This window comes from Leptidea sinapis, chromosome 30, assembly GCF_905404315.1.
Source record: "Leptidea sinapis chromosome 30, ilLepSina1.1, whole genome shotgun sequence".
Classification (NCBI taxonomy): domain Eukaryota; kingdom Metazoa; phylum Arthropoda; class Insecta; order Lepidoptera; family Pieridae; genus Leptidea; species Leptidea sinapis.
Window position 1 is genome coordinate 9,759,133 of NC_066294.1, and position 23,919 is coordinate 9,783,051.

A 23,919-nucleotide genomic window follows, 5' to 3' on the forward strand; every position below is an offset into this window, starting at 1 on the left:
AAATGAATTAAAGAAATAGGAACTCTTGCGGCCATACAAGAAGGTGTAATTCAGATCACAAAGCGCTATTAATTATTATTCAACATCTTTATTCACATAGAAGTTGCCTCTCTTTCTATAGCGTGACTTTTGTGACGACATTGGGATTGTCTTCCTTACCTAAAACAGTAGGCACTGTAGTGTATTGAAATCTAGTCTTAACAGAGTATGTGTTAACTATCATTGTCACGACATCTACAAATTAACAATAACAACATTTTGGCGGTCGGCGGTATAAATAGGTAGCTATCATAAATGGTGATTTCATAATAATATTGATCACTTTAAATTTGTATGTTTCAGCGTCAATAGTAAGCTTAATGACCTTACATGTATATGATACATAATAGCTTTAAGGGTAAATGTAAACTTTTATATTAACGTCCCAGCCACTTTTTGAGCATTATCTATAAACAAATTTAAATGTTTTATTAAAAAATATCTCGTACTAAATATATAGTAAAAAAATAAATATCGTAAATCCTACTACTGTACTTACAGCTGAACATATAAGTGATCCGACAGCCTGGGACTAGATTATTATTATTTTATAGCAATAGCAATGACAGTACAATATTATATATTACATTAAAAAGAGCGCAAAAATAGAATGCCAGGAGAGTTTCTTGCGCCTCTTCTTCTCTCTCAGAGCGCCATTTTAAATTTCACCCGATGGACCGAGCATATTTTAGTAGAACATTTTTATTTTATAATTATATGTATGTTAGAGTGTGCTAAATCTACTTGCAAATGTTGTATTTACAGTTTGTATTGGTATCTTCTACAAACGGCTATCTAATAGGTAGGTATACTAATTAGGTAAATCCAAGATCTCTTAATATGCAACCTTGCCTTGTCATAACACGCAGGATAAATATGCCCCGGACAGAAAGAAGTTCTAAGTCTTTATACAATATACGAGTTGGGTATCTAAAAGGTTTTTTTTTAAATCGTTTTATGCACAGCTCTCTATGCTCTTTCTAAGAGTATCATGTATGGAGTAGAGGGCTCCATCGTGATAATGTAAGATATCACAGATCTACTGATTGCAAAATAAATAGTTTTTAGCAGATTAAAGTTGCCGATGTTTTATGTAGTAGTAATATTAATGTAGGTAATAGTTGGGTGGTCCCTAGTTCGCCTATTTTATCAAAACTGTTTAAGGTAATAAATCTGTAGGCCTGTAGTTTAGTTGCAGTTTTAAATGACGTGTATAATACTCTTCAAATTGCAATATCATCATTATCTTTCATTGGTTGTTAATGATCAAGTGTATAAGATGAGCCTCCTCCTTTTCTGAATGGGATCCGGTGATTCATCCTTCATGCGCAATATAGTCGGAGAGACAGCTGGCAGAAGTTGCCAGGAACCTAGCTAGCTACAGCTTTCGATAATGCTCTTATTAGACGTTAAGTCGAAAACTGTTTTGACGACACGCCCATTATGAAAATATCGCATTGACCGCTGAATCGTTAATAGATTGAAAGGAAAGGCCAAGGGTAGGATAAAAATAAGGAAAGCATAAATTTAAGCGGTTTGTGCGTTGCGGACGTCCCATGAAGAGAGTCAACGGAAACCTAGGCTAATAAGGACTGCACGTTCGTCACCCAAGCCAATCGATGTCACGCGTTTTGAAGTCATTCAAGGACCAATGTTACTCCTGCAGCAGGATCAGATGCAAATGAAATGCATGTCCTTTAAACGTGGTCCATAAAATAATAATAAGTATGATATTGAATGTTTTAATAGAAGAGGAGGATATTCGAGCGTGAGGCCACCCTAGTTTTAAATGGTTACCGCCCATAGTCTCCTGCAGCACCAGAGGAATTACAGTTGCGTTGTTGGGCTTTTAGAAAAGTGGACACGCTGTTTTTAAGATACCTTTGTCGTATCGTATCAGAAATACTGTAAGGTAACGAAAATTGCATTTATATAAATAAAAAAAGTTTGGATGATATCTATGGTTGAATATTTTCATTTATGTCAAATGTCACCTTGACAATGTGAAATTTTGGTCCACCAGTTGACCAATAAAATTATTGACATTAATGTCATTTGGCAGTTGTACTTTGTAGCCTGTAGGTAGGTAGTTGATATTAGTGATTACTTGATCGCTAACTTGGTAGTTAGTCTGACAAATCTGATTTTTTATGTTTTTATTTCTGACTGAGTGCACACTGCATAGTGACTTTTTAAATTTATACAGTTTTTAAAAGGATGGAACTGTAGTTGAAGTTTTTCATTGATAAAAATATTAACTTTGTGTCCAAAATATGTTTGGAAAGTCTGCTTAAATTCTGAGTTTGTTTGTTTTATTGAATTGCCTACTTTTTAACCTTGGTTCTATAATGGTTAGTTAGTCCATACCAACTGCTATATTATGTTAAAATATCTCTGCAATGTATTTGTGAAAATTATGCTGATAATACTGCACATACTCTACAGAATATAACACCTACCATAATTTACAAAAAAAATTCTTAGAATATCAAAACTTCTAGATATTTACCCCTACAATTAATTAATCCTCACAGATCACACAACAATTTTTCGCTTAACACTTATGTACTGATTAGCTTCAAACATGTTTAACACTTACACAAAATATTAGAAACAGTTCAATTAATGTTACTTTATATTTTAATGGTATTGAGTCTCTCATTTAAAGTTGTTTTCACAATTTAAGAATAATATTTGGTCTATCTTTGTTTACATTTGTTGTCCATTAGTGGTGACTCTAATGACCCAGATATCAATCAGTGTGATTATTGAGCTAGATGATTACACTATTGTGTCAAACTAAAGCATATTATTTTATTTTAGAATTAAAAAACATTAATTGAAGATGTGGTCCTAAAATGGCTTTTGAATTGAATTATGTGAAGATAAAACCATGAGTGCTCACAGTGGCTGTATTAGTTGTAATGAGAACTCTGAACATTTTGATAATAAACATGAAGGAGAAGTTTCTGATGGTGAAGATGCCCAGATTCGTTTGGCACCACATGTACAGGCATATCTCGCACACAACAACTCGACAACAAATTGTTGCGGATTTGCAATACCTATTGCTTTTGAAAGGGCAGCACCCGGAACATGGTGGAATCCTAGATTTGATTCCAAAATATTAGAAGGACAGTATAGAAGCAGCTCTTTTAGGCAGATAAGATTAAGATTTAGGTAAGTCAAATCTCATGTGTGTTGGTGATTGTTGAATGTTTATTTTCTGTCAGAATGTTTTGTATTATTGTGTTTTTTAATATCAAATATGTGTATATTTGTATTTTTTTTTCCAGATTTGCACTTTTATACATTTTGATATTTTCTATATCATGGTTTATCTACTTTGTGGTTCTCGGCTTGACTGGTGTTACTGTGAAATGGCCATTTTTGTGTTCTATATTTGCTGGAGTTCTACTTATTACCTGCATCATGCTGTTTATCACATTTACACAGATTTATAGAATATACACATTCCGATTATCCTTGGTTATGGCCCTTGCTCTGTGCACTCTCAGCCTCTCACTGGTAACCCTGACCACACAGTTAAACAAGAATTTATCGCAGGTTGCCGACATAAGCCAATCGGGGCACTTCACCATGTGCATTGAAATCCTTTTAATTATATACACATTGACACCTCTGCCATTATTTGCTTGTGTTATCATTGGACTCCTGTACTCAGTTGCTTTTGAAACTCTTAATATATTTCTACATTTATATGAACAAGAATGGCAATACCCTGGGATGATGGTGAGGATATTAGTACAATTATGTGTGCATATAATTGGTATACATATATATCTGATGACATTTGTAAGAATGCGAGGTACATTTATGAAAGTAGGTCAAAGTCTACTTGTGAGAAGACAGTTAGAAATGGAAAAGCAACTAAAAGAAAAGATGATACATTCTGTTATGCCACCAAAGCTTGCCAGCTCATTGATGGAGGAACAAATCTTGGAACCAGATACCATATTGAAAAGCCATGATCGTCTCACCGAGAGGACATCGAACCCAGGAGCTTCAGATATAAAGTCATTATTCAGGCCCTTCAATATGAATTCAATGGATAATGTGAGCATCCTGTTTGCCGATATAGTTGGTTTTACAAAAATGTCCAGTAACAAAGGTGCAGACGAATTAGTGAATATATTAAATGATCTATTTGAGAAGTTTGACGAGTTGTGCTTGATTCATGGATGTGAGAAGATATCAACTTTAGGCGACTGCTATTACTGTGTCTCAGGCTGCCCTGAACCTAGACCTGATCATGCGACTTGCTGCGTCGAAATGGGTCTAGGTGAGTGTCTCACTGCTATTACTATATTATTTGTTTGTTTATTTTACTCCCGATGGAAAACTTCGACGACGTATCGATCGTAACATCGACCGATAAAATTGATTGTTTGACCTCGATCTTTGTTACTAGCAAATGTTGCATTATATCGATTGGTTTCAATGGCTATAGTTTCTATTAGATCGCCCTGTCCGCATACGACGAACGAAAGATAAAGGTCGGACTTCTCTTTCACTCGCCTGGCTACATACACTCTTTTTCTTGCATTCTATAGCATTCGTTGTGGCCCTGGCCACTATGAGGTATGAAGGTATGCCCCATCCGATGCTAAGCCGAATATTTGCCCATAATATGATGTAAGTTATACTACGAAACCATCTAAAACATAGTCATACCACGCTGACCATATCGCACCTTACCACCATCAGATGTATAGGTGGAACCATGTATTCATGAAACAATTATATCAACACCCACACCCTATAAACCGGAACAGAACTGTTCACTGGGTGGGTGGCAGTTGTATTGGCCCAGACAAACACTGCATATATACATACTAGTATATTTTACTGTGTATGTAATAGGAGGACAAATCGAGCGTAGGGGCTACCCGACGGAAAGTGATATCTTCACGTATATATTCCTGCCACACCGGTAAAATCACAGGACCATTGCCGACGTTTTAGATAGGTGAACGCGCTTCTTTCAAGGTAACCATGCAGTATCGTCCTGAAAATATAATGCAACGTAGTTTATTCCATTGGTTGCACGTGCCCTGAAATCCGCTGTGTCAGACCTAGTATTCCGATACCCGTAGAGGTATTAAGAGAAGGTGACAGGATAAATGCGATTTTTTAGTAGCTTACGCGCAAACTTACGAGAAATTTTGCCCGTCAAACATGTGCCTGTTTCAGTTTTTGTCTTTAGCTTTAAATATATCGATAAAGTTGAACGACACTATTCTAAAATTCAGAATTAGCATTAGGCAGTTGAAATTATTATTAGGATACTAGCTGACCCAGCAAACATTGTATTGCCATGTAAATTAATAATAATACAAAACTCCTATTATCGTACGCAAAGTTCGATTTTGCGCAAAGTACTACTTTCCCATACGTTGAAGGGAGCGTGCGGCAATGTTTGAAAATAATTATAGTTGTCAAACTTTGCGCAACTTAATAGAAAAAATTGTATACGATACTCGTGCGCACGTAGGTCATTCTTCGCTTCGCTCGTGCGGGAACGACCTACTTTGCGCACTTGTATCGTAATGTACTACAATAATCAACATTTTTGGGGACAAAAAATAGATTACGATCTATTCTCAGACCTACCAAATATACATAAATTAATGCATATTAAAATACATTTTAATTAAATTTAAATTATAAACTATACATGAAAATTTATCATTCTACAATTATTGTTCGATTGCCATCTTGAAACTCTATTGCGTATCTGTGGATGTAATAGAATAATATTAAAATCGCGATACAAAAATAGGTGTTGATCGTAGATGGATGAAAATTGGAAGTTCTATGTATTTTTAATGAATCATAATAAGAAAAATATTTTGAGGTGTACCTTATCATTTAGGGGTATGAAAAATAGATGCTGGCCGATTCTCAGGCCTACCCGGTATACACACAAATTTTCAAACAAATTGGTTTAACCGTTTCGGAGGAGTTTGGTAACAAACACCGGGACAGGAAAATTTTATATAAGATATTGATTTTATGTGCAAATAAATTAAATTAATTTAAAATTTTCACAGGAATGATTGAAGCTATCCAAGAATTCGACCAAGAACGAGACGAGGGTGTAAATATGAGAGTAGGGGTTCACACAGGGACAGTTCTCTGCGGGATAGTCGGTACGAAAAGGTTCAAATTCGATGTGTGGAGTAATGACGTGACATTGGCAAATAAAATGGAGTCGACAGGAAAACCGGGCCGCGTGCACATATCAGAAGAGACTAGCAGATTCCTTGGTGGTTCCTATGTGTTGGAAGAAGGAGAAGAAGTGTTTGGTGAGTGTTAATTTTTAATGTCGTGAACAATCAGCTGTAGAATTCGTAGCTTCATAAAAATGTGTTGTCTTCATAATTATCACCGAGTGGGCTCCGGAAAGCTGTTTGAAGGGATCGCTGTAGCTGAATCCAAACTTAAATCCAATCTACACACCAAAAACTTAAAATATTTAACCTCATCATCTGGACTTTTATTCATAGTATGTTTCTTCCTCCAAGATCCACTTCATTCTCTACAAGATCCTTGTCCCTTTTACAACCAAACTGGCATTTCCAGGTCGATACGACATGAGAACCTTCAACAAAAATGTGTTCACCTACTGCGACGCACCTGTGTTTCCTCTGGTTTTGCCAAGAGAGCATTACATTCGCTGGTCCTCCTAATCCAAATAAAAGTTTTATCGGCGGGATATTACTAATACCTAACACCATGGGTACTCACCAGCGAGGCTCTGGTCTTAATGACTGTTATTATAAAAACAACTTAAAACCTTTCTACAAACAAAATAGAAAATATTTACAGAATAAATCCAACTAATTGATAACATTGCTGTGCTATGATAGGCATTTTCATACCTAAAGAGGTTCCTACGCTTCTGGCTACGTACAATAGACCATGAAAGCAGAAGCAAAGTGCAGAAAACTACCTAACTTTTAACCAACAATTAAAGTGTATTTAGGACAAGATTTCATATGATTTTTACTTTAAACCCGTAGTTGTCTATTTCAATAACCACCCTGACACTCCACCTTCCTAATTCATTGTGTATGTTCAGGTCATAAGACGTACTTCATCGAAGGTCGTCAGCTGAGCTCCCCCTATGACCACGACAACTGTCTGACGCCCAGCAACCCGGTCAACTTGCGTCTGATCATATCCCCTGCAGCTTCTCCCCAGTCTGCCCTCTCCTTCAGCCATTCACCGCTACCCCTGTCCGCTAAAACGAGCGACGCATCCAGCGATGACAAGACGTATGCTGAAGTTAAAAAGATGAATAACTTTCTATCGCCGAGTCCATTCCATTTTCGTAACAAAGCTAGTTCGCTGCCTAGTATTTTGGACTCTGACACGGAGCTAGATGATAAAAGAGACAAAGGTCTGAACGGTACTGACAATTCGTCGAAAAGTCCAACATCTGTGGGTAAGTCGTTTCAATATTATTTAGGTTAAATTAGTTATAAACAGAAATTTTCAGAAGGCACCAAGCTAAGATTGTGGCACCATGTGTAATTAAATCAAAGAAAAGGACAAGGAATTTAACATAATTAAGCTATAATTGTATTTTAAAATAGCCAAATTTACCGGGACACCACGGTCGCGCAACCAGTCGCGACACCGTAAACTGCCAAACTGGACCCCAGAGTCGCCACACTGAGACAGTAACTTTCTGTATTATATTATCGATCGTATGAAAATAACAAAGAATTAAAATATTAAAATAAACAATTAAAAAACAAAACACAACAGTGCAATACGTGTTGCATAAAATGAGGTGAGACTTGGGAGCGTCACTGGCAGCATGAGTGAGACACCATTCAGCACTATAGTAATAAGTGGTGGCGTGACCAGTAAGTAATATTCTGAGCTGGTCGCGCCGCCGAAATATTGCCCTATATTATTTAGCTATGCACTTTGTGTTAGGTTAGTAACACATTTTGGGTATATAACAATAATAAGTTTTTATTAAAGGCATACATATTAAACAAATAGGTACGATTATATTCTAATACATATTATTGAAGATAAAAAGTAAAATATACATAAAACTTATAAAATATCTGGAATGGTAAGAAAAGCTCTTCCCAAGCGTCTTGGTCAAGGCACCTTCTTTTATTTCTTATTTTTGTTTTGATGCACAGTTAAGACAATATGAAAAAATATTGCTTGGCATCCCGTCGAAAACCGTTTGCAGAATGCGGTTCTGAGATTTGCGGAGTCTATCCCATAAGGAAGCAACTCTTTTTCTCATCACAGCATAGAAGTCAGGCACCCTCGATTCAGCAAACATTCCCGAGCCATTGCAGTATCTAGACAATTCCATCAATATACAAAAGCATCATTGTACTGCACGCGCATAGTCGTGAATGACTTTTTGAGAAATTTCTATCAAAGTTGACACACTGGCATTACGCGATAAACAGTACAATCTTGACGGGATTGCTGCATTTGCCAAATCAAAAGCCAAGGTGTGAAAACTAAGTTGTTTCATTTGTTTTCGCAGCATAATTTTTTGAAGTTATACTTCTTTAGGCGCGTTATGAAAAAATGTTGAGAGTGAAATTTTAAGATGCGCGCGCATCACTGTAACACAAAACAAACGTTAAAGGTTGAAGTTGGTTATTAAAATATGTCTTTTAAACATTTACAATTAACAATTATTGACATTTGACACAATACTGACAAACTACATTGATTGTTTATTTTATTTATTTAGAGCATTGGTAACAACAAGACCAAACCAAACTGAAATACAATAAAAGAATATTTAAATCATATTTAAATAGGTTTATAACTGCATTGACATAAAAGCAAAACATAATGACGTTTGTAACTTTTTGATGCTATTGAAGATAAACTATCTATCGATCTTTGACTATTACGTTGCGCGCGCACAACGACATCTAAAAATAAAAGTTTTTAGAAATTTTTCTGACGTTTGCGACATTAATAAATTTTTTTGGGTTCTTCGTCCATTATAAGAACAGAATACAGCCGTAAGTTAATATTCAGTAATTTATTTTACGATTTTTACAATATTGTTCTTTCTACAAACGTAGCACGACGAATATATAATTTTAAGGATTTGTTTTGTTACGCCAAAGAAGTATAACTTCTTGCGTGCGTGCATATGTACGAGGGCGGCACTGAAAATTTCGGGAATCAAGGAAGTGACACAACATTACTATTTAATAATGTATTTATTGCTTTTCTAAGTATTCTCCGCGAAATTTGACACATTTTTCCCTACGATGGAACCAATCATTGAAGCAACCATTCCACACGGAAGTTAGGGTCTCCAAAATGGCCGTTTTGTAGGCGTCCACAGCTTCTTCAGGTGATGAAAATCTCTGACCACGCAATTTATTCTTTATTTTAGGAAAAGGATAGAAATCATTAGGGTTGAGGTCGGGGCTGCACGGCGGATGGTCTAATAATAATTCTATGTTTTCTTGCTCTAAAAAATCTTTTGTTCTGTGCGCGGTGTGAGAACTCGCATTGTCGTGATGGAGGATTATGCGGCGGTTGCAGTTCTCTTTACGGAGTTCAGTAACTACCTGTGGCAAACAAATGCTAGCATACCATTCTGCATTAACCGCTCTTGAAAATATTCAAGAGGAATAGTCGCAACATGGCCGGTTTTGGAGACAAACGTGGCCACCATTTTTTTTGCAACACTTCGTGAACGAACACTTTTTGTTGGCTTTAACTCATTTTCCAACACCCAAACTCGTGACTGATTTTTTGTTTCGGGTTCGTACGCGTATATGCAGGATTCGTCACCTGATATGATGTTGTATACAGCATTTGAGGATCCTGCGTGGAACCTTTCGAGAATTCTGACGCACCAAGTAACGCGAGCCGCTTTTTGCTCTTCACAGAGCAAATGCGGTATCCATCGGGAAAACATCTTTTTTACACCTAATTGTTCATGCAAGATTATTTGTATTTGACTCATGCCAATGTCTAAAGTTGCCTGAAATTCGCTGTAAGTCACATGTCGATCTTCCTCAATCAGCTTACGCATAGCATCAACGTTTTCTTTGGTGACTGCAGTTTTTGGACGACCTTGACGGGGATCATCACTGAGCTTGACACGTCCACGTTGAAATTCAGTAAACCAGAGATAAATTGTGGTTTTGGATGGGGCTTCATCACCAAATGCAGAAATCATCCTGTCAACACACTGTTTTTGTGTTAACCCACTTCGAAAGTCATAATAAATCATCGCTCTAGAATTTTCTCGAGACAATTCCATTTTCTCAACGACTAAGCAAGTTTGAAAAGACCTTGTGACAAGACCGAGAATAATTTTTTTAATAAATAACTGGTATTCGATTTTTAAAACCAAGGAGTTTTCAATTAAAAAGATTTTAATATGACAGGAACAGTGGAAATATTCCATTCCCGATACTTTTAGTGCAGCCCTCGTATACATAGTACATACACTTTTTTCATTATAGCATGAATTACTCACAGCTCTGCCCCTCACCTTACCCTCTCAAACCCAAAACTGTTTCAAACTCTACACAAACTATAAATGCACGTTTTCGGAAGGATTAAGGCGTTCCTAGTTGGCTTGGCTATAAGTTCATTAGGGAATTGGAAGCTTATTGCGAATATCGACCTTAATATTAATCCCGTAGGACTACAATAAATATAAAATATATCTCGGCCTTTGAAACTAATTGCATTGTTTTATAAAAATATAAAAATATTTTATTTCGTAGGTAAATTGCATTATCAATAACTTAATTAAAAAAAAAAAAAAACACTTTTATTAAAACATCGATCCAAGTTACAACGAACTACAAGAAGTTTTATATTATGTTACTTGCTGCTACGGAACCATTCATGGCCCAGTCCGACTCTCACTTGCCCGTTTCTTTTACTTGTACACAAATTTTTTTTCTCGGAACTGCAGAAATATTGATTTAGAATTCTTAGGCTGAGATCTATAGAGCCTACTTAGACTTTGCTCACAGTTTACTTACGTAAAAACTTAGCTAAGTTTGATAAAACGCGAACTTGAATTTTGCATTGGGCTGTCAACCATTTTAGAGACCTCTAAATAATGATATCTAGACTTAAAAATATCGAGGATATAGGATAATCCGACAATCTATCTAAAAATCAATTAAAGTTAATTAGAACTATCAACGATTCCCGCCACGATACGCAATCAACTGCAATTTTTATGAAGGTCCGACTATCACAGCAGCACTACTATGAAGCAGTAATGTTACACATTACTGCTTCATAGTAGTGCATTACTGTGTTTCGGTCTGAAGGGCGCCGTAGCTAGTGAAGTTACGGGGCAAAAGTGACTTAACATCTCTCATATCTCTTATGTCTCAAGAAGACGAGCGCAATTGTAGTACCGCTCAGATTTTTTGGGTGTTTCAAGTATCCTGAGCGGCACTGCATTGTAATAGGCAGGGCGTATCAATTACCGTCAGCTGAACGACTGGCTCGTCTCGTCCCTTATTTTTATAAAAAAGAGTATATATAAATAAGAGTTATTTGAAACAATTTAAATCAGCTATTACAATAATGAATAAAAGATTTATTGGACAAGATTACAGTTTATGTCTATTTAATATTTATTAACGCCATGGTATTGTCGGTGAGCTAGCATAATAGTTGTGAGATATTATTTTAATTGCCAACTGCAAATATTAATGAACAAACACATTATTGTTATTTAAACATAGTTTATTAAGAAAATTTATTGAAGTAGGCGTTACTTTGCGGAAATCCATAATTATCCAAATGATTTGAGTTTTCTTTAGTGTTAATTCCTCCAATATTTAAACAACTTTAAACAATGACACGTGTTTCGCCTCTACACGAGGCATCCTAAGGACATGTTGAGTCGCCAAATTCTGTCACGAGACTGTGACTCTCATTTCGATAGTTTATTAAGTTTTTGAGATGATAAATGTCAAATGTAATCGGTTATTGTTACATTTCGTCTACTCAGTGGGGCGATCGTTGAAGGCTTAGATTAAGGATTGGTCTCCGCTGCGCCCCCAGCTAGATACCAGACTACCTAAGAACATTTTTATTTATTACGGCAACAATTAGATGCTTGTGTGGGTGGCATCTTCGCGCTCACTCTTCGTGTTATTTTACATTGTAATTAATAAAATACAAAATACTTACTGATGATATGTCATCCCAGTGTCTTTCTTATTTCTTGTAGTATTATTTTAACAAAGGTTTACTACGCATTTTAGTTTCAATTATTAGCAAAGCTTAACAGAACATGTGGCACGTCAACGTGACATTTTGTTCGAGACTGGCTCGAGTACGCCCACTTGGCTAGTATTAGTTGCCGCACTTTGTGACTACGCCTGTGGTGTCTAGTTGTAGCGCAGACGAGACCAATCCTTAATCAAAGTTTGAATATTTTTATTTATTTTATATTTGGGGAATTTACTGCATCATTTACAAATCAGTCAAGTAAACATAATCCTAAATGCCGATTACAAGCTTCCACATATTATGTCGAGCGATAAATCTGGGTTAAAATATCTATTTTGAAAAGGTAGAATCACCACCACCTATTAGACAAACGGGTGCAAAAAATTCAGTGGTATTCTCCTTAAGTATGTTGTTATAGTAAATGTCACATGACATAAGTTGCGTCCCAACTCTATGGTCTTCTCTACATTGTCTCTGTCTATCTAATAGCGACATGTTTTCACCAGTTTCTTGTAATTAGATTTACAAGAGCGACATCTCAAGTCAATTTCCTAATATGCAAATATTGGGGTTGAGCAGGTTATCAACTGTAAAGTAGATCCTTTAGATAAAGCCACAACCTGAGAGTTGAACAAAGCAAACAGAATTTTATAACGAGGCGGTACTCGAACGGTTAGCTCAGTTGGTAAGAGCACCGGAACGGAACGCCAGAGGACGTGGGTTCGAATCCCGCATCGTTCATAAATTTTGTTGTTCAAATTTTATTTGTGTTCTTGTAATTAATTATCTACTGATTATTAAGTCTTTCATCAGCAGGAAACTGCGCTCCTCACGTTGAGACATAAGATGTTAAGTCTCATTTGGCCAGTCATTTCACTAGCTACGGCGCCCTTCAGACCGAAACACAGTAACGCTTACACATTACTGCTTCACGGAAGAAATAGGCGCCGTTGTGGTACCCATAATCTTGCCGGCATCCTGTGCAAAGGAGCCTCCAACTGCGTGCGCATCGTAAAATTCACCCTGATAATTTTTCCCAAACGCGCCAAAAAAGTATAACTTCAGAAATTTCGTTTACGAGTATTTGAGAAATGATTAGTTTTGTTTTATTTTGTTGGACCCAATCCTAAAAACACGTACACGAAGTAACGTGTTTAATTATTTTCGTTTCTCCAGGAAATGAAATGTGATAACGGTGTATTGAATTGATATTGCGTTAACAGACATGGCATTTGATAAGTGACAATACAGTATGAGTCATCGCTGGTTCAGTAGCCATCTGATATGCGATCACTTCAGATATCAGAGATAGTAACCTGATAGACCATTGAAAGCAATAAGATTGATATATTTATTTATTTAATAGGCACTTCAACACAATAGATTTTTTATTGCCTTTGAGCTAGTCGTACTCTCTAAAACTGACCATAAATTAAAATCCAGCGGATTAAGATCGGGACTAGACGACAGCCAGTCTTCAGCTCTGATAAAATCCGAAACGTACGTTTCCAACCTAGAAAGGGTATACCGCGCTTTATTATATGCGCCGTGTCTTGCTTCCATACCTTCTCAAGCATGAAAGGCATAAAAGGCATTTATTTTCTCAAAATTGATCCCTTTAGAATTATTTTTGATGTCATTTCTAATAACTACTAGATACTTCTACCGCTTCGGAAACAAATGGCGCTCCGAGAGAGAAGTAGCGGCGCATGAAACTCTCCCAGCATTCTTTTTTTTGCGCTCGTTTCAATAAAAATATACAATATTGTACAGTCATTTCTATCGCTATAAAGAAATCATAATCTAGTCCCAGGCAGTCGGATCATTTAGATATTCAGAAGTGGAGTAATAGGATTTACGACAGAGCCATTTTTGTATAAAACATTTAAATTTATTTATAGATAATGCCTGAACAGTGGCTGGGACTTTATTATAGAAGTGTATACATTTACCCTTAAAGCTATTATGTATCTTATGAAGCCTACTAGAATTAGTTACAAGCAATCCCTTATTTCTAGTGTTATAATAATGAAAATAACTATTAAGAGCAAAAAGGTGACGATTTTTGTGAACGTATATTAAATTTTCATAAATGTACTGACAATGAACAGTCATAATTATGGTCTGACGCAACTGGTTATTGCGCCAACGCGAATCCCAGATGTGCAAGATCATACACCTTCACTGTTGGACCTTCTGTTGACCTCACATCCGGACGGCTACCTAGTTTCCGTTGACCCTCCTCTGGGATCGTCGGACCACTGCCTGATCCGGAGCACCGTGCCGATCACGCGCCTAACACGGCCCCGCTTCTTAGGTCTTAGCTGAGTTTGGACATAGCGAAGGCCTTCGATCGGGTGTGGCATAAAGAGCTTATAACGAAACTGCCATCCTATGGGCTTCCCGAGAAGTTGTGCAAATGGGTCACTAGCTTTTAGGCTGATCGGAGCATCAAGGTTGTTATCAACGGTGCATGCTCCGACTTAAAACCCATAAACGCTGGTGTCCCGCAAGGCTGCGTGCTATCCCCTACGCTGTTTCTTCTGCATATCAATGATATGCTGCAAATCAGCAATATTCTTTGCTATGCAGACGACAGCACAGGGTATGCTTCCTACACCGGCCGTGCCAACATGTCCCGGGATAGCGTCGACGAGAACCGGAACAAACTTGTGTCTGAAATCGAGACTATGCTTTGTAAAGTCTCGGAATGGGGCCGACATAATTTAGTCCAATTCAACCCCAAGAAGACACAAGTTTGTGCGTTCACCACTAAAAAGTCTCCCTTTATCGTATCCCCTCGATTCGAGATCACTCCTCTTACTGCCACAGCCTGTATTGGCATACTTGGCGTCGATATATCGAGCAACGTTCAGTTCCGTGATCACTTGGAAGAGAAGGCCAAACTGGCCTCTAAAAAGCTTGGTGTACTCAGTAAGGCGAGACAGTACTTCACTAAAAGCCACCGCCTGCAACTTTATAAGGCGCAAATTCGGCCTCACATGGAGTACTGTTCTCACCTCTGGGCGGGTGCTCCCCCGTACCAGCTTCTTCCATTTGACCGCATACAACGAAGAGCGGCTCGAATCATCGACGATCAAGTCATCTTCGATCGGCTTGATTCTCTAGCATTGCGTAGAGATGTGGGTTCTCTCTGCATCTTCTACCGCATTTATCACGGGGAGTGCTCAGAGAAGCTGTTCGGGTTGATTCCAGCGGCCGAATTCCACCATCGGACATTACGTGCAAAGTACCATCCGCATCACGTAGACGTCTGGCATTCCAGAACCGCGCGTTTTCTTCGAAATTTCTTGCCTCGCACAGCCACTTTGTGGAATCAACTACCGGCAGCGGTCTTCCCGAACAGATACGACTTGGGGACGTTCAAGAAAAAAGCATACTCCCACCTTAAAGGCCGGCAACGCATTTCTTGACACACCTGTTGTTGCGGATGTCCATGGGTGGTTGCCTCACCTCTCCCCATCCCGTGAGCCTCTTGCCCGTTTGCCCCCTCTCATATAAAAAAAAAATCTTTAAATTTTTCTTTGAGAGACTGTCTATAACCAAGCTGATATAATATAGCACGAACAGCTCTCTTTTGCAGAGCAAACAACATGACTCCACAGTAAAATACCGTACGTCATGATGCTGTGAAAATAACTGAAGTACACTAATCTAGCGGTCGCAACATTCGTGTACTCTTTAATCTTTCTAACTGCATATGCCGCAGAGCTGAGTCTATAATGGTATCTTGATACACTTGTGCCGATGTTTTGATACCTTTTTCACAAAAGTATGACTCAGGCACGTGCCCTCAGGATAGTGCCCACGTTGCAGTCTCTCGGCTAATTGGGAAGCTTCCTTAGAACTGAGCATAAATAGGGTCATTTTGTTTGCTAAACTGTTGCTCACTTGTAAAAAATTTCAACAGTATTTTATTTATTAGGAACTAGCTGACCCAGCAAACGTTTTATTGCCATCATAGTTAACAATTGTAGTAAATCAGTTAAGTAACAAAGTTAAATAACTATAGGTAGCTAAAATTAAGTTTGTTTTTTACCTCCTGAGAAAGTTAGAAAGATACAAAGATTCTAATTAGTTATTCATTTTAATCTATTCTTTCAATTTGATTACTGAATGACGGGGGCCACATTAAAGAAAAAACAAAATTGTTGTTTTTATTTAAATCAAAATATTTTCATATTTATTCACCTTTTAAACCTTCTCTGGACTTCCACAAATAATTCAAGACCAAAATTAGCCTAATCGGTCCAGCCGTTATCGAGTTTTAGCGAGACTAACGAACAGCATTTCTTTAATATATATAGATAACGTCTGTCGGGTCAGCTAGTGTAATATAAAATTGTACACTTTAATAATTATGTAAGTATTTTATTTAGACACACATAAAACAGATAAGCACGAAATTGAGATCAGGTATAATTACTAATTAATCTCACTGACTTTATGGTCATACAAGTTTTTAATGTGGAGGTATGTTAAATAATTTGAATTTGACCGTATTCATTGAGTATTGTACAAAGCCTTGTTGCCATACAACAAAGTCTTAAAAAGAAAACAGTAGAATTTCTTGCGCCTGTTCTTCTCAGGTCTGAGAAATGTGAATAAATTTTCAAATGTGTAGTTTTTGACGTTTACTAAGTGTTTTGAAATCCTATTTTGTCTTCCACCTCTTTTATTCGCCGCGCTGCATACATTCTTCTCTTTCGCTCCAATGCTTTTTTCACTGATTTTTTTATATTAAACACTTGTTTTTAAACGTTCTATTACAGATCTGTGTCTTTGTGTTGTTAAGCGTTCAACAATCTTTATACATTGCTTATATTGAAACACGAGTCGAAGCTTGTCTAAGGTATATATAGATCATATTATTCAAAAGGGAGATTAAGGTTATATGGGCGTTTTTATATTTTTGTGTACCAAAGTCAATATTTGACGAAAAAGAATTATTGAGAGCTAATAGATATTTATGGCTTTTCTTGTAATCTTAGTTATGTGAACATTATATTTTTTTTCAAAGTTCTCCTAAAAAGCAAACTGGTTATTGCTAAATGTTATTAATTTGTCTCAGCTTGAAAATCTTAATGTTCCACAGAGTTACAATATAACCCTTAAAACCCCTTTTTTAAGGGTGAAAATACCCATATTTTCAATTTAAATAATTAATTATTTCTATATAAATATATGAAACAGTTATTAAGGCAGTAAAATAATAAGTCGATTATTTGTTTATTCATACCAAAAAAATAATTTCACGTAAACATGTGTAAAAAAAATAATTAAAGGCATAAAAACAGCCATAGGACAGGACGAAAGTCAAGGTACAAAAAAATAAAAAAAAAACGCCCTTATCATGCCAGATATATGACTGCTGTTAAAAATTGCGTTCATTTCCTTTAATTGTTCCTGTACACTTCAGTTTATGTTGTGTTTAACGAAGTTTTAGTTAAACACAAGCTAAACACTGTTTTGTAATAGAGAACGATAAACTCCATTTTAGACGTCGTCATTGCTATGTCACGAACGTTGTTATAGTTAGGTCACTGTTTGACAAAACACGCCATGTTCAAATTGTTTTTCTCTTATAACACCGAATGTGTAAAATTATTTTTATTATATACATTTTGAGGTTATGTCAAAAAATTGTAAAAACAAAAGTTGTAGATCTTTTTATTACCTACAACTTTGCCATTTGAATTCTTTCCATAGGACTTGCAGTTTTGCCGGAAATCGAGATAAACCGTTTTTTACCTTAAAACACCCCCCCTTTTCCACTTCCCGACCTCAGATCGCCCGTAATTTATTTTTCCTTTCATTTATGTTATATTCTCTTCCGTTTCCAATGGGTTTCATCCAACTTTTTTTTTTTTTTTTTTCACTTTTTATCATTTTCAAAGGCTCAGCACTGGTCTATTAGTAAATCAGCTTTATGAGATCTCTTTGACTATAAAAACATATTATACGATAAGTAAACGCTTCACTGAATAGTAGATCGGATACCTAAAATATAAAATTGTCGTTAATGTATATATGTTAATCATAACATGGCTTGTTTTTTCTTAATACAGTTGTTTCATGAGTCATATTATTTTGTAAGTCATGTTATTACAATTTAGTAAAAAGTTTTAGGTTTAAACTCTATCGTTTAGTTTAATGTATGTAGCATTATTGTTCTACGAGAGCTGATGCCGACAAACTAAGCAGTTTGGCAGATTGTGTGGATGATTGTAATGGTTACTTGAATAAGTAAATAAAAAAAATATTGCTTGTTGAGCATAAATTGGATGGTGGCACTTTGGCAAACTAAAATGTTATTTTAAATTATTATAAATCGTATTCAAATTATATACTCCTCTACTTTTTAATTATTAAAAAAGGATGTGCTATGTAGAATACCTAATAGATTGTAAATAATATGCAGTCAGTTTTTATTGTTACTGGAAAAGAACAGAACAATTATATATTATTAAACTGTTCAAAAATCCTGTCTAAAATTATGATTGGTTAATATTTTAACTAAAACTACAATAAATAGTAGGAATTCTCTTCTCTTGGCAGGTCAGATGCTAAAATCTATCAATTCCCGTGAAAATCCGCTCACAAGCAAGCTCATGAAATCCCAACTACTTATGACATTTCTAAGGTCAGATTTTTAAAACATTTAATTCACTCGACCAGTTCCAACAAAAGACATAGTTCGTCATTGGCTCGACCAATAGTCTCGTCAAATTTCAACTACAATGACATGTTTAATTCTGATGCTTAAAAAATTTTTTCCCCTCGACCAAGGGGTTCATCAAACTCTCAACAACAATGTCATTTTTAGGTCACATGCCAAAAACAATCACGCCGCGTGAAAATCATCTTTTCAATTCGTCTCCATATTTTTATCAAAATTTACATAACATAGAACTGTACAGTTTTTCTCGATTTGGATTTCCTGCCAAATATTTAAACAACAATAAAAGGCGTGTTGCTTATATATTATGTTTTATCAGTAGCAGTTAGCACAACCAATGACTGATAAGGTGTCGCGTGATTGTCTTGATGAGGTGTCGTTCTTTGCTTAGCTGATTCCCACTTTGAGAGCTGTTCCTAATTTTCGGAAGCTGTTTTTAGGGTTCCGTAGCCAAATGGCAAGAAACGGATCCCTTATAGATCCATCATATTTGTTTGTCTGTCCGTCCGTATGTCACAGACACTTTTTTCCGAAACTATAAGAACTATACTGTTGAAACTTGGTAAGGAGATGTATTCTGTGAACCGCGTTAAGATTTTCACACAAAAATAGAAAAAAAAACAAAAGGTTTTGGGGTTTCCCCATACTTAGCACTGACACTCAAAAATTTTTTTTTATCAAACCTATACATGTGGGGTATCTATGGATAGGTATGAACTACTAAACTGAACTATATAACTATAATTAAACTGAATAGTTTGCGCGAGAGAAACTTCCAAAGTGTTAAATGCAACTTCTAAACTAAGAGAATGATAAAACTAAAAAAAATATAATATGAACAAAACATTCACCGAAAATTGCTTTGCACGATATCTAGTAAGTAGTTTTTTTTATTTAAAAAGCACACTATTATTAAAACATCGATCAAAGTTACAACGAACTACAAGACCATTTATATTATGTTACGTGCTGCTACGGAACCCTTCATGGGCGAGTCCGACTCGCACTGGGCCGCTTTTTTTCTGATTTGTAAATTCGCGGAATTTTGACACTATATATTATTTTTACATCCTAAAACTGACTGAGAGGCGTCTTGGCATATGTGACTGAATTAAATATTGTACATAATGCTAAACAATTTTTATGGTGTCTGGTCAGAATTAAATAGCATCGTTTCGAAACTCTGAATTGATCACTGTCCTGTTAAATTGACGGACAAGCTAGTTGAACATAATTTTGATGTGCTTTTCGAAATCCGGGGTCTAACCTTACGAATACTTTGGAATACTGACAAGAGGTTACACGTGGCTGTACCATAATTGAATTGGTGCCACATCGTACATTACATCATATTAATATTGGCCAGACTCGTCCGGGTGAATTACCACATTCGCACAGAATACCGGCGTGAAGCACTAACCTATGCAAAACATAGCGGCACTAGGCCGCATGTAGGCGTATGTTTCGCATAGGTTAGTGTCCAGGACTGGAGGCCACTGGATCTGTGCATAATTTGGCATTGGCGTGTGGTCAGTCCCAATTGGTTGAGTCGACAACGCAGCTCCCGGATGTGTATAGCCACATGCCGTCCTTATTAGATCTTCTGCTGTTACCAGGTCTCTGTCGACGCCCCTCTCGGATCGTCCATTCATTGCCTGGTCAGGAGTCTAGTGCCTATCCGATAACGTCGCAGACCGCCAGCGACCCGCCGCGTTTGGCACTAAAAGTCAGCAGATTGGGATAGGATGCGTTCCTTTTTTGCATCCTACCCTTGGAGCAAGGTTTGTTTCCCTTCGGATGATCCTAGTGGCTGCGCCGTTACAGTAGCCACTGTGATTCTACAAAGCATGGATATTTTTATACCAAGTTCTGTAGTACCGATCCGTGGCAGATCACAGCCCTGGTTCGATGCGTCAATTAAAGCAGCATCTGACTGCAAAAAACAGGCGTATCGAACTTTGGTTACGGCGCTGGGCTCAAAGGATACGAACTGCAAAGTTTACCCGTTTTTTATACCCGTGTGAAATCGAAGCACATCATCAAAATCGGCGAGCTGTTTTCCAGTTACCCGACCGGAACACGCAAGTTCTGGTCGTTGTCGAAAGCAGCTCTTGGTAACTTCAACCAGCCGTCCCTACCGCCCTTGCACATGAGGAATGACACCCTGGCCCATACGGCAAAAGAGAAAGCCGATCTCCTGTGCGCTCTTTTTGCCTCTTAAAAAAAATTGGCTCCGTCCGTACTTGAGATAGTTTTCATTTTGTGAGTAGGTCTACAACGTCTTACCAAATATCCCGTAAAAATATAATTAATTATCAAAGCCAAAAATTTTGCCAGCTGTCCTATCAGGGAACCAGATTATTAAACAGAAGGCTTACGAACCTATTTTACCTAATAATTGTCTACTTTAATAGATTTTATATTTTTCATTCATAAATGTTTGCTACCTCAATACAATGTCTTTATACTCAAGTACTGGCTTCAAAAATGTCAAGTTGGGATAAACGGTTACCGAGATGGAGCTGCGTGTTGGATAGGTTTTCGCATCATGAACACCGACGATGGTGCGAAATGCCACACAAGCCAAATCTCGACGACCGAGGTTGTGTATTGAGCAAGGCGGAGCACACTTTGAGCCGTTTTTGTAAATTTGACGTTTATTATGAAAAATAATTGTTGGTTGAGGTTGTTTCGTTAGGTTAGGTCTTAAAATTTTTGTCGTTCCGCGAATTAGGTAGAAATGTAGGTACATTCTGCGTAGTTTACTCTTTAATTTTACTAAATAGGGTTTTCACATCACTGAAAACAATAATATCTTTTATTTTGTCGGGGTATGTTATGCAGCGTTACTACGGTTCTTAAATATTGTGAATCGAATGACTCGTTATACGGCCCCATTTAACCTCCTTTCGGCTTAACGGGTAATTTTGTTACAGCCTGTATATTAGATATTCATTGGTAATAAAGGCAAAAAATGGCTTTATTTCTAGAAAAAGTACTGATGAGAGTCTCATAATACGATCTTAATTTATATAAATGGCGTTATCGAGGAAGTTATACCCTGAGGATACGAGTTGCTGTTAAGATGGAGACGGGAGGGGTAGATGGGATGGGTGGTGGAGGGAATCAGAGGCCACCCTGTTACCCTAGATTCCAGCAATTAATAAAAACGTTCCATTTGCGGGCTTACTTCATTTCTATGCATTCTATGAGATAATAATATTTCATAGTTTATTGTGAAATGTAGACGGAGAGCAATAATGAACGCAATATTTCTATTTCTAGTAAAATACTTTTTTGAATAACATTTTCGCCTTTTTATTTGCAAAAATCATATTTTGTCGCATTGTTAGTTGTTTTTATAAGTAGCTGATAAATTATTTACTGTAAACAATTTCTTCAAGATTGATTGGTAGAAAAAAACGGCGACTTAAAAAAAAACGATTTAATAGATATGATAATATTGGCCGGCAACCTTTAAGGAAGGTGTATGTGGTTTTTTTATGGCAACGATGTCGTACCGTCCCGGAAACACCTCACAAAGAAGCTCACAGCTTTGTAGTACGTGGAAGAAAGCTTGAAATCCGCACTGTGGAGGACCACCACACATCCAGATGGTGGGGATCAAGTCTTAATTTGTATATGCGAACAATTCTGTTAAGAGTTCGAAAGTGACCCAAATTTGTTTGAAAAGTATCGTTAGCAAGTTGGTCCCGCTCAGGAGTCTCAAGGGAGTGTATATATTTTTTTCAAGATACAAACATGCATAGGATGTAAACCAGTGGGAGGCTCCTTTGCACAGGATGCCGGCTAGATTATTGGTACCACAACCGCGCCTATTTCTGCCGTTAAGCAGTAATGTGTAAGCATTACGGTGTTTCGGTCTGAAGGGCGCCGTAGCTAGTGAAATTACTGGGCAAATGAGACTGAACATCCTATGTCTCAAGATGCGCGCTAGATTATGGGTAATATGTAAGCATTATTGTGTTTCGGTCCGAAATAGTGTAAATCGTAGTGCCGCTCAGAGTTATTGGGTTTTTCAAGAATTCTGAGCGGCACTGCATTGTAATGGGCAGGCCGTATCAATTATCATCAGCTGGACGTCCTGCTTGTCTCGACCCTTACTTTCATAAAAATAACTTTCTGACCGATACTGATGATCCATAAGCCCGAGGCGACCTGTGTAACGGGTCCCTACCAGAACCAGTCTTAATAAGACTCCCATTTGCCACATTCCCGCCCTATTTCCAGTAATTTCTACTCGCATCAAATGCTTTAATGCAAGATCTCCCACTCTTGGTACTCCTGAGCTGGTTCCGTTCAACCCCTACATGATCAAACAGTGTGCGCGATCGATTATTCCCAAAACTTTCATCCACGCCATCAACTTTCGCCTTGTAAATTTTTGAAGCGAATCTGACACAAAATTGCGTCACTTTGTCAACATATAATTAAAATTATTTTATTGCCATACCGCCGGAAGCGTAACAATTTAGATCTTCATAGAAAATTATTTAATTTAATTTCTTTGTTTAATGGCATCCGTTTCAATTATATAGTTTTTAATTTGCAAGAGATTTGCAGTTGTGTTATTACTATTATTTTTATTAGCTTCACCTGTATGTATGTATGTTTGTTTGTTTGTAACCGACTCATTTTGGCGCGATTTAGACCAACTTTAAACCGTATGATTTCGATCAAACTTCGTAGATTTATTGAGGATCAATGGAAATACTTTAATTTAATAAAATTTATTTAATATTTAATTAATATTTATATAATTTTCATCTATCACCTATATAATATATATATATGGCAGGAATTGATGTTAATTTTAAATTAAAACCATATCTTTCACCGATTTATCTAATTTTAGGAAATCTTCGAATACCAAAGAGCAAGTAATAGTTTTTAAAAATTAAAAA

At 36.8% G+C, this 23,919-nt stretch overlaps 1 protein-coding gene across 1 annotated transcript in view; it reads left to right on the forward strand.

Moving 5' to 3' along the window:
* The first annotated feature begins 2,140 nt into the window (after positions 1–2,140).
* The window catches only part of LOC126973794 (adenylate cyclase type 9), a 35,056-nt gene continuing 13,277 nt past the window's right edge, over positions 2,141–23,919 (forward strand). The window contains exons 1-5 of the mRNA XM_050821113.1: positions 2,141–2,390; positions 2,863–3,219; positions 3,336–4,342; positions 6,114–6,368; positions 7,145–7,510. Coding sequence (XP_050677070.1) covers positions 2,933–3,219; positions 3,336–4,342; positions 6,114–6,368; positions 7,145–7,510 — 1,915 coding nt within the window. The 5' untranslated portion in view covers positions 2,141–2,390; positions 2,863–2,932. The remainder of the gene's footprint in view (positions 2,391–2,862; positions 3,220–3,335; positions 4,343–6,113; positions 6,369–7,144; positions 7,511–23,919) is intronic.